Here is a 12,368-nt window from a genome sequence, read left to right on the forward strand (position 1 = left end):
TCTCTACTAAAAATACAAAAAATAGCTGGGCGTGGTGGTACACACCTGTAGTCCTAGCTACTCAGAAGGCTGAGGCAGCAGAATCATTTGAACCCAGGAGGCAGAGGTTGCAGTGACTTAGATCCTGCCACTGTACTCCAGTCTGGGTTACAGAGCAAGACTCTACCAAAAAACAAACAAACAAACAAAATCACTGACTTTAGGAAAGAAGGTGGGTGTAGAAACACTAAAGTACCTAATGTAGGAAAGGAAAGAGTGCAGATGAACCATGGTTGGATTGTACCCTTTTTTGTAGGAAAGCCTGTATTATTTTGGAGAAAGGCGAACAGATAAAACCCACAGCAGTAAATTTCAGGAACTAGAAACTCCTTCTCAGGTAAGTTTTCTTTTTTAAAATGGGAGTTTTTTTAGGGGAGTGGGTTCAGATTGCCACCTGTTATTTGGTTTCATTTTACACTCTTCTCCTTTGGTGATCAGGCAGCAGCAGTTGGGTGCCCTGCAACAGGCCTTGGTCCCTCCGTGAGTCTGAGGGTCACGCTTCAGTTGCTGCCCACATGCTGGGGACTCTGGCTTCTCCTCAGAGAATCCTGCTTTCTATTCTATACTGGTTATTGTTTATGGAGCTCAGGAGTTGATTATTTTCCCGAAGTAGGAAGGTCCAGTACCCAAGGCTTCAGGACCCTGAAGTGTATCTGAAATCACCACCCTTTGATTTCAAAGTAAAAAAGATCCAAGTCTTTCACAAACCCTCACTAGGGCAATTCAGCCCTTACAGAACATCACAAAGAACTGTTTTTTGGATGACTCCTGGTGTGTGTGTGTGTGTGTGTGTGTGTGTGTGTGTCTTTTCTGTGTGTTGTGGGGGAGGTGTATTTTAAAAGAGAAAATAAAAGGGGAAATAAACTTTTCAAAACCCCTTCTGCATACCAGACAGTATTACACTTTTACATATCTCATTTAATACCCATAACACCTATATGAAATATACACTGTTACTCTCTTTTTTCTTTTAGAAACATTTTGTTATGGAAAATTTGAATCATATACAAAAGTCCAGAGAATCATACAATATATCCTCGTATAGTCATCACATTGCTACAGCAGCCATTTCAGCCAGCAGCCAGCCACATTTCATCCATTCTTTTCCCACTCCACTCACACCCCCCAACCCCACTCTCCACTCTTGCTTTCCCTAAATCTGAGTTATTGTAAAGGAAATTTCAGTCGTCAGATCATTTTATCCCACAGCATTTTAGTATGACATTTAAGTACTCTTAAAACAGCAACAAAAAACCTTAATACTTTCTATCATATCTAAAAATATTATACCTTAAAAATCCTTCATATCAAATTTGTAGTCCATGTTTGTTTCCAAAATTGTCTTAAAATCTTTGAAAATTTAGTTTGTTTAATCAGAATTCAAACAAAGTCCACACATTTCATTTGGTTACTGTGTCTCCTAAGTCTCTTTTAAGAATCTAAGTTCATAGATTTCTCACCATTTTTTATTACTTGTAATTTGTTTATTGCAGAAACCAGGATGTTTATCCTATAGCATTTACAACATTCTAGACTTTGCTGAACTATTCTAAGAGTTCTATATTCACTATCTCATTTAATATTCTCGGTAACTCTATGAGTAGGCACTACTATGATTCTCATCTTATAAATTAGAAAATTGGGGTTCAGAGAAAGTAACTTTTGAACCAAGGACTGAAATCTAGATGTCAGTCTCTGAAGCCCTTGCTGTGCACAGCTTCTCATTTATATTGCCTTTTTTATATTGCTCCTGAAACCGAAGTGAGAGCAGGTTGGGAATTCCTAAATGGATTTGGATGTGGCTGTAAATGAGTTTTTCTTTAAGTGGTGGGAGCTGAGTGAGTACTCTTGGCCCCGTTAGAAGAACACTCTAACTACTGGCCCTAAACCTTTAGTTTGGGCCAGAAGAACTCAGCCTTATCCACTGATACTTTTCTCCCACACCCAAGCACAAAACAAAACAAAGCAAAACAAAATAAAGATAGTCATAGACCCTAAGCTAAAAGTGATAGGTGAATTTACTGAAGTGCAGCCCTAATCATGCCATTTCCATGCTCAAAATCCATACTATGTCCCCACTGCCAATGGCAAGAAACTAAACGTTTCAACCTGGCACTCAAGAGCCACACTTTGACTTTTCCAACCTTCTCTTCCGCTATGTGCATGCACACATCCCATACTCCAACACATTTAGACTGTGTGCTCTTTCCCAGCCTACGGACACTTGATACCCTCATGCCATTGCTCATTCCCCTTTTCCTAGAGTCCCTTTCCCTTCTCAGCCTGAAGTAGTCTCTTGCTTTTCCAATTCTTGGAGCCCTTTGTGTTTCTTTTAGGGACTGTGTCACTGCATCATTCTCTAGTTATTTGAAGTGGTGACTTCTGTATCCCCTTTAAAGGCAAAGCCCATGGCTTACCCATCTTTCCACCCTTTTCTCATAATATCTTTTTGTTTGTAGTGAGTGCCTCCTATGTGTTGGTTATATTAATTTCTACTACAAATCCATGTTGTTTTAAGTTGTAGGAGAAGGAAGCGTGGGAGCACAAGCAGCTTGAGGGCCCTGGTGGTTTACAGCCCTTAGGGAAAGGTGGAGAATCTAGTGGCAGAAGCTAAGGGAATGCTAGATGGAGCTCCTTCAACAACTCTCCCCACACGTCTCCTCATCCCCATTTCTTCTGCAGTCGTGCATAGTTTCCCTAATTTTAGTCCAGAACTAGCACACCAAAGGCTGCAACTGAATCTCTTCTGATTCACTGAAAAAGCAACAAAGGGACTCAGCTGCACGTTTGAGAGCTGTGTTGGCAAGACCTCAGGACAGAGTGCCCTCTGTGTCTGGTGGTGATTCTCAGACACCATCACATTCTGATCCTGCATTGTGGGCCATTCTACTGACTACATCTACTCCTAAGTTAAGGACTTTCATGAGCCTGTCTCATGACTGGCCCTTTCTAAAGGGAAGTATGGCAGTTAGTTACTTTAATGAGCATTTCCCAATGGGTAAGGAACAGTCTGTGAACCTGTGAGTTTTGTTTTGTTTTTAATTTTTGAGACAGAGTCTCGCTCTGTCGCCCAGACTAGAGTGCAATGGTGCAATCTCAGCTCACTGCAACCTCGACCTCTTGGGTTCAAGCGATTCTCCTGCCTCAGCCTCCCGAGTGACTGGGATTATAGGTGCTCATCAGCACGCATGGCCTATTTTTGTACTTTTAGTAGAAACAGGGTTTCACCCTGTTGGCGAGGCTGGTCTCAAACTCCTGACGCCTGGTGATCTGCCCACCTCGGCCTCCCAAAGTGCTGGGATTATAGGCGGGAGCCACCATGATGGCCAACTTTTGAATTCTGAACCAGTTGATTGAGTACCAGAGCTCTTCAATACCTTGAAGAAAGATTCAGGGGACAGCCGTTGTGAACAGCTTGCCCCAGGGAAAGGACAAGGCTAAGAGAATTCCAGGGCTTCCTTGAGAAAACAGAATTGAGGAAATGCAAAGTGAAGAAATTCTAGCTGTCAGGAACAAGAGAAGAATGACGGGAAACCTGCTACTGAGGTTTGGAGATATTCCTCTGGAGTTTTCACTTATACCATTCCCCAGGAAGCTGCTCTTCACCAAACCACAAGCCTTCCTCTAACTCAATCACAACTAAGCTTCTATCTGGACACTGATGATGCTGTAACCGTTTTGTTGTGCTTCTGATTAGTTGCCCTCTCAACCATAAGCAGCCTATAAACAGGGCCTGGCTCCATCCTTGTTACTTCCCCATTGCACTGAATTCAGTATTTTTCCCTCAAGGTACATAGTTGTGGGGCAGCATCCCTAAAAATGTCTAGTTATATAATGGCATCCAGTAAATGTTTTCTTAATTACTTACCTCCATTAACAAGCATTATGCAACAAAAAAAATAAAAGGAATGCTGACTTTAGACTTTTCATCTCCACTTAAAGGAAGATTTCTGTTGCTTTTCAGAATAGATATGTTGGATATTTTGCACAAGTGAAACATCTCTACAACTGGAATCTCCCTCCAAGACGGATACTCTTTATTAAAAGATTCATTATTTATTCGATTCGTGGTAAGTGCTTTATGCATAATTGAAGAATTGGGCAGGAGGGCCAATGTCCCCACTCTGGGAGAGTTTTGCTCATAGTTATATATGCAAATGAGCCTAACTCATACCTGTCTTTTTACATATCCTCACACAGGAACTCCTCCTCACGTATGTCCCTCCTCCTGCAGTTGCCCATGGATTGCCAGCCCTTCGATGTTCTTCACTTTTTCTTTTCCATCACCAATTTGGGGGACTTCATCCCTTTCCCATCTCTCCTGTTCTCATTGCTCCTCTGGTCTCAACCCAGGGTGGACTTTTCCAGGCAGAGGGAGCCTCTGATGAGGGAGGAGGAGGACCCATGTGCCCTCAAGCCTGCTTATTTCTCAGAACCACCTCTAGTTCAGAGTTTGCCTTGGTGGAGGTGTCTCCGTATCGTATCATTTTCTCACCTTCTTTTAGAGGCATATTTTTTTCTCATCACCCTGCGCTCTCCCTTTCACCTCTCTCCTCCATCTGTAACCCTCTCACTCCCAGCTTACACTCAGGGGAGGCGGGAAAGCAGGATGTGTCTGTGTGGAAGGGATGGGGCCTCACCACTCCCACTGCCGGAGAGGTAGCAGGGAGGCGATGCTTCGGAACCCCTAAAGCAAACCTCTTCTAGCAGCCAGCTTGTGGACCTGAGATGGTGCCAGTGCTGGGTGCTCTAGGTGCCATGGGGCCAGGATGCTGGTGTCCACACAGACAGCCTGGTATTTTTAGCCTTCTGAGTTTAGTTCTACATTTCACTGATTTCTGGCAGACATCAATAGAAAGTTCTGCACCTGGAATGGGAAAGAGGGAACTGAGGCAAGAAACTGTGATTTCTAATGACAAATGAATATCATGGTGTTAGTGAAAACAAAATTAAATGAAAAGAAAACAAACAGCATATGAGATGAGCAATCAAAGATAATTAATACATTAGTTTATTAAAATATCTGTTTTAATTTTCTACCTTTAGTTTTGTACATATTTGAATTAAAATTAATGTAGAGTTGAGAGAAAAGCAATAAATTAATTGGTTGAGAAACCAAGTCTTTGAGGAAATGCTAAGGGAAGTGGGTCATTTGAATTGAAAAAAAGGAACAAAAGAGCCTTTGTCTATAAATATATACTGAACACCACGGGAATTTTTGGATATAACTATCCTATATTTTTATAGAGTTTACATCAGGAACTGGCCTTAAAGTAGGGCCCAAGTAGTTAAACTACAGTATTTATTATTAAGAATCATTATGATTAGAAGTCTGAAGAAAGCAACATATTAGCAAGAAAGGTTGCAAGTCACCTTCCCTGAATTTTCTTTTTCTTTCTTTTTTTTTTTTTGGAGACACAGTCTTGTTCTGTCGCCCAGGCTGGAGTGCAGTAGTGTGATCTCAGCTCACTGCAACTTCCGCCTCCCGGGTTCAAGCAATTCTCCTGTCTCAGCCTCCTGAGTAGCTAGGATTACAGGTATGTGCCACCATGCCTGGCTAATTTTTGTATTTTTAGTAGAGATGTGGTTTCACCATCTTGGCCAGGCTGGTTTAGAATTCTGAACCTCAAGTAATCCTCTGCCCACCTCAGTCTCCCAAAGTGCTAGGATTACAGACGTGAGCCACCATGCCCGGCCTACCTTCCCTAAATATTTTTTCTGGAAAGATAAAGTGATGGGATTCTAAGTCTTTGAAGCCAAACTATATATATATTTTTTCACTTCTCTAGTCTTATAAAATCTGCTTTAGGAGACAGAACTAGGCTTGAGGCCTTGTCTTTCAAAGACAAAATCCGTGCAAGACCAAATAAGTAACTATTGATACATTGTTAGCTTGGATAATTTTTTCTCTTTTTAATCCATGATGTTAATTGGTGAGACATATTGATGTTCATGCTAACCAACCTAACTTTTTTATTTCATTTAGGTGTTGGAACAGGTGATGTATGTGATCTAAAATTCCAAATAGTAATGGAGAAGAAGGTTGTCTTTTCCGGTACTTCATTAGGAAATTGTTCGGTAAGAGAAAACATGTGAATTGAAAAACTCTGATGTTTGTTTTAAGGCTGAATGTCAAACCAGCAATGTTCACCTCCCTAAACTATGACTCACCATAAAGAGATTCCATAACGCTTTCTGGTTACCATCCAACTTGGTGTCACTGGGTTTGGATGCAAACCAGAGATAAATTAACCTGTTTGTTCAAAACAGTTTTTTCAGGGTGCTTTCCAGAATGTATTTCTGGTCAGTGTTGCTTTGCCTTTCACACTTCCACAAACACTGAGCATGTTCCCAGGAATGTATTAAGGATTTTAATTTACATATCTGGTCATTTTTAGGCATATTCTCTTCTTCTCAGTCATTTGATCTTTTATTATATAGCACTGATTCTAAAAGTTTAGTGTGCATGAAAACCACTGAGGAGCTTGTAAAGATTTACATTCCTAGGCTGTACCCCTGAAGTATGATTCGGGAAATCTGGAATGGGGCCCGAGAATCTATAGACTTAGCAATGTCCCAAGTGATTCTAAGTCAGAGGTTCTGTGGGCTGACCGTGTGAGAAACAATGCAAGAGTGAATGAACTGGGGAAGAACTTCTTTATCCAAAGCAAAAGGGACCTGGTAGTCAATGTTTTGCTACAATGAAGAAATGCCTAAAACTATATACCTTTTCTGAAACAGTAAGAAAGCATCCTTCATGGTCTAATAACCATAAACTTTTAGAATTCCTACCTAGGCCTTTGTCTCAAATTCTCCTATTACTAACCCTATTCCCTGCCACCCCCTCCCCACTCTGCCCCCGGCTTTTTTGGCCTCTCCCGACTGAGGGCATTCACCCAGGCCTGACCCTTGGCTTTCTGTTCTTAGCAAATGCTTTATTCTTAAAGGATGACCCATTCCCCTTACTTCAACTATTATTTGTTCATTTACTGAACAGATATTTATGAGCACCCACTGAGTTGTAGATGCAGGAGCTGCCACATGAACGGTTTCCAGTCCAGCTCAAATGCATTCACCAGTCTGAATTATCAAGGAGCTTTCTCCCTGCCTCTGCAAATGGCACCAGCATTCTTCCACTCACGCCTTGGGCTTTGATTCTCTTTGCCTCGACCCGTAAATCCAGTTGGTCATCAATCTCTGTTGATTATGCCTTTGACAGTTTTCTATGTTCTCCTTCCTTTCTGTTCTCACTGCCACTAATTGTCCAGAATCTCCTTTGCTCATGCCTAGATTTCTGCAGTGGTCTCCTTACCCTTTCTGTCTGCTTATATAATGCAATGTATAGAATCCTGAAATATGCATCCTGAAATATTGCTCTCATTGTGAAGAATTGTAGGGAGAGCAGAAGACACACTGTGTGCCCATGGTCAGAGCCAGTTAACACCTTTGGCTCAACATCCTTATCTGTAAAATAAATATCACATCCAAGTATAATGGGAATTAAATTAGATAATACATATAAAGTTTCTTTGTAAACTATAAATCACTAAATAAGTGTTATATGTGATAATTATCAGGCCTCTTTGTCACATAGGAAATGCCCCACCATATTTTTCAACAACTTCTCTCTTATTTCCTTGGCTCTTGAGCTCTTAAGATATAATAGCCCTAACGTAATACCTGAGCTTTTTTCCATCAGCAGCTTGACCAGCAGACTTCATTCCAAATAAACTGGGTCATCCCTTTTGGCTCTTGGAACACAACTCTAATTTAATTGGTTAGTTAGTTAGTTGGTTCTTTCTTTCCTTCTTTTCTTCCTTTCCTTTTTTTTTTCTTGAGCCAGGGTCTCATTCTGTCACCCAGGCTGTAGCGCAGTGGCATGATCATGGCCCACTGTAGCCTCAACCTCTCGAGCTCAAGCAATCCCCCAATTGTTTTTTTTTTTTTATGTTTTGAAGAGGCTGGGACTTGCTATGTTGCCCAGGCTGGTCTCAGACTCCTGGGCTTAAGCAACCTGTCCACCTCAGCCTCACAGTGTGCTGGGATTATAAACATGAGCCACACTGCCTGACATTGTTTGTTGTTGTTTTTCCAATTTTTTTTCTTTTTTTTTTTTTTTTTTTTGAGACGGAGTTTTGCTCTTGTTGCCCATGCTGGAGTGCATTGGCACAATCTCGGCTCACCACAACCTCTGCCTCCTGGGTTCAAGCAATTCTCCTGCCTCAGCCTCCCAAGTAGCTGGGATTACAGGCATGCACTACCACACCTGGCTAATTTTGTATTTTTAGTAGAGATGGGGTTTCTCCATGTTGGTCAGGCTTGTGGGGAAAAGAAAGAGAGATCAGACTGTTACTGTGTCTATGTAGAAAGAAGTAGACATAAGAGACTCCATTTTGTTCTGCACTAAGAAAAATTCTTCTGCCTTGAGATGCTGTGCTTGCAGAAACATGCGCTGTGTTGACTCAAGGTTTAATGGATTTAGGGCTATGCAGGATATGCTTTGTTAAACAAATGCTTGAAGGCAGCATGCTTGTTAAAAGTCATCACCACTCCCTCATCTCAAGTACCCAGGGACACAAAACACTGAGGAAGGCTGCAGGAACCTCTGCCTAGGAAAGCCAGGTATTGTCCAAGGTTTCTCCCCAGGTGATAGTCTGAAATATGGCCTCGTGGGAAGGGAAAGATCTGACCGTCCCCCTAGCCCGACACCGATAAACGGTCTGTGCTGCAGAGGATTAGTAAAAGAGGAAGGCCTCTTTGCAGTTGAGATAAGAGGAAGGCATCTGTCTCCTGCTCCGGTAAAACCCGATTGTATATTCCATCTACTGAGATAGGAGAAAACTGCCTTAGGGCTGGAGGTGAGACATGCTGGCAGCAATACTGCTCTTTAATGCACTGAGATGTTTATGTATGTGCACATCAAAGCACAACACCTTTTTCTTAACCTTGTTTATGATACAGAGACATTTGTTCACATGTTTTCCTGCTGACTCTCTCCCCACTATTACCCTATTGTCCTGCCACATCCCCCTCTCTGAGATGGTAGAGATAATGATCAATAAATACTGAGGGAACTCAGAGACTGGTGCCAGCGTGGGTCCTCCCTTTGCTGAGCGCTGGTCCCCTGGGCCCACTTTTCTTTCTCTATACTTTGTCTCTGTGTCTCTTTCTTTTCTCAGTCTCTCATCCCACCCAATGAGAAACACCCACAGGTGCGGAGAGGCAGGCCACCCCTTCAAGGCTGGTCTCAAACTCCCGACCTCAGGTGATCTGCCCACCTCAGCCTCCCAAAGTGCTGGGATTACAGGCGTGAGCCACCGTGCCTGGCCATTTTTCTAATTTCTACTTTGTGTTATTGCTGGTCTTTTTCCCTCCATTTGGACTAGAGTCTATTTTCGGAGCTCTTCTTCCTTTATCTAAACTGCTTCATGCCCAATTCAATTTCTACTTCCTTAATGAAATTTTTGCATTCTATACCTTCTGTTAACTAGCCCCCAATAGTGCATAACAGCACACCCAGTCTTTATCGTACAGATTAAGTTATGTACCATTCTACTATTGTTTCTTATGTGTACAGCTCCCAAAAGGGGCCAACTGAGTCTGCACCTCCTTTTGTGTTTTCCACAGGGCCTAGCATAGACCTTTCTTATTGTGGGTGCCTTTATTTATATGAGAGTGAGTCAAAGAAATAGTATAGCCTCAAAGTCATTCATACCAAAACTTGAGCTATTAAATATGTATAGATAAAATGTCAGTGTTTTTCTTTTTCTTTTTTGAAGGCACATACTTCACAGTTTCCATCTTATATTTACATAAATTTGGAACACAGTATGCAGGAACATCAGGCATCATTTTGAAGAACTTTGAAATAGAACTTTCGTATCAAAAACTTGAGATATTTAAAAATTGTGATTCCCCAACACCCACTTACTTACATATTTTTGGTCAAGTATTTATTCCCTGCTTTGGTTCACATCTATAATTTCATATTTATTAGAAAGCTAATTTATATTTTTTTCTTCCACTTCATTTACAAACTGTCTGTTAACAGATTGGCAACAAAGACTAAGTTTTAAATCCAGAAGAGAGAAATGTTTCACACAAGCAGTCCCCCAACTCCCAACCCACACTCTCTCTCATTCCCACCACTAAATAGGTAGCTTACTGACAAGCTTCCTTTAATTACACACAGACATGGGGGTTGGGGTAAGAAGATTGTGGTAAATATGAAAGATAAGTAATCTTTGGTAACTTCTGCTTTTGTTTAAAATTGTAAGTGAAGTCAAAAGAAATATTTGTTCTTAGAGTAATCTAGGTGTATTATTTTGAAATTCACTACTCCTGCTCACAATTCACCTAAGCTTGGGGAGACTCTGAAAGGAGGTTATCTTTGCATTATAAACACTGATTAGCCTTATGTCTACAGGAAATCATTATTATTTCCTCTTTGGTGCTGGGTGCTACTTTTTTTTTTAACAAATTTTTTATTTGTATTTTTTATTTCTTGAGACAGCATCTCACTCTGGTTGTCGAGACTGGAGTGCAGTGGTGTGATCTTGGTTCACTGCAGTCTCAACCTCCCAGGCTCAGGTGATTCTCCCACCTCAGCCTCCCGAGTAACTGGGACTATAGGCGCATGCCAGCACACCCAGCTAATTTTTTGTATTTTTAGTAGAGACGAGGTTTTGCCGTTGTTGCCCAGGCTAAGCTCAAATTCCTGAACTCAAGCAATCTTCCTGCCTCAGCCTCCCAGAGTGCTGGTATTAAGGCATGAGCCACCACGCCCAGTCCGTGGGTGTTACTTTATTCAAAATACCTTTATTGCCACTGTATCTTCAGGCCATGATTGTCCTTGAAAACGTTCTATCTTGGCCTTATTGAAATTATTCTTATTTGAATGATTTTCCTTTTATTGGCCAGGCCCTCAACAATCTAGACCAAGATGAGTTCATCAGGAAATGAAAGGGAACAACTAGTAAGACAAGTGTCACTGCTAAAACACGATATACTCATTCCTGAAAAACCTGGCACTCTACAGAAAGGACTAAAAAAAGCAGCAGTTCATGAAAATACAGGGTTTGAGAGTCCAGGGCAAACCTGTCCGGCATAGCAACTTTCTAACCAGCACACTAACCGCTCGGACCACCCACATCAGCAGCTCAATGTCGGGAGTTTGCCATAGAGCTTTTTAATTTTTGAGTGGAAATAGAAAAATACTTGCTAGAAGGGCTGTGGGTACCCGAGTGGCACAGATGAAAGGAGAGCCCGGAGCCATGCTGGGCATGGACGGCAGCAACCTGCCAGGAGCCAAGAGCCCCACTAGGCTGGTGAGCCGCCTTGCTGCGGGTGACTTTTTCTCCTCTAAATAGTCCAAAAAAGTTCCAACTGCCCGTGCAGCAGCCCAACTAAAGGCCTTTTTCCTTTACTCCCCCTGATCTGGCTCCCCCTTTGAGGAAAAGATCATAGAACATGCTTTCAAATTCCTTTCATGTTAATATTGTACCCTGCCATTCATATGACAGAAACGTGTAGGCACAACATAGGTTATACTATTTCCTTTAAAATTCACACAGCAATAATCTACAGAGGGCAGATCATGTCCTGGGTTTAGGTGAATAGGGAGGAAAATACTTAGCTGGCTCAGTGAAGAATAAGATCTGTCTTTTTCAGTACTAGAAATACAGTAGGGAAGGAAACCCCATTTTTTATTTTAAGAATTCCCCTTTTTGAACTAAGGAGATTACCATTAAGGTTTCTCTTCCCTAGACCTCCAAGACCCACCAAAATTTCTGGAAATTATGAGTTGTCACACTATTCTGCTTTTGCGTATTCAAAGAAAACTCTTTTAAGGCCTCTTTGGGTATTGCTTTCTTAGAATGCAAAATGAATGATTCTTTGAACAACTCAAGAAACAGATCAGAATAATACTCATGTCTTAAAATTTTAGCTTTAATTTTAAATATAGGGGGTATGTGTGCAAGTTTGTTACATCAGTATATTGCACCCTGGTAGTGAGCATAGTACCCAATAGGTAGTTTTTCAACCCACACCCCTCTCCCTCCATCCACCTCTAGTAGTCCACAGTGTCCATTGTTCCCAACCTTATGTCCAAGGGTACCTGTTGTTTAGCTCTCATAAGTGAGAATATGTGGTATTTGGTTTTCTGTTCCTGCATTAATTTGCTTAGGATAATGACCTCCAGCTCCATCTATGTTGCTGCAAAAGACATGATTTCCCTCATTTTTATGGCTGTGTAGAATTCCATCGTGTATATGTACCACATTTTCTTTATCCAATCCACCACTGATGGGCAACTAGGTTGATTCCAT

The 12,368-nt window shown here is 41.5% G+C and overlaps 1 protein-coding gene across 15 annotated transcripts in view; it reads left to right on the forward strand.

The window, feature by feature from the left end:
• LOC103889448 (phosphatidylinositol 3,4,5-trisphosphate 3-phosphatase TPTE2-like) overlaps positions 1 to 12,368 on the forward strand; it is a 151,078-nt gene that overhangs the window by 124,221 nt on the left and 14,489 nt on the right. For 10 of the 15 annotated variants that reach the window (XM_063714763.1, XM_063714762.1, XM_063714766.1 and 7 more), the window contains 3 exons: positions 296 to 376; positions 4,004 to 4,109; positions 6,026 to 6,117. In XM_063714763.1, coding sequence (XP_063570833.1) covers positions 296 to 376; positions 4,004 to 4,109; positions 6,026 to 6,117 — 279 coding nt within the window. Of the gene's footprint in view, positions 1 to 295; positions 377 to 4,003; positions 4,110 to 5,454; positions 5,577 to 6,025; positions 6,118 to 12,368 lie in introns of those variants that run through there. The other 5 variants (XM_063714772.1, XM_063714773.1, XM_063714768.1 and 2 more) reach the window with 3 other exon arrangements.

This window comes from Pongo abelii, chromosome 14 (assembly GCF_028885655.2).
Source record: "Pongo abelii isolate AG06213 chromosome 14, NHGRI_mPonAbe1-v2.0_pri, whole genome shotgun sequence".
Classification (NCBI taxonomy): domain Eukaryota; kingdom Metazoa; phylum Chordata; class Mammalia; order Primates; family Hominidae; genus Pongo; species Pongo abelii.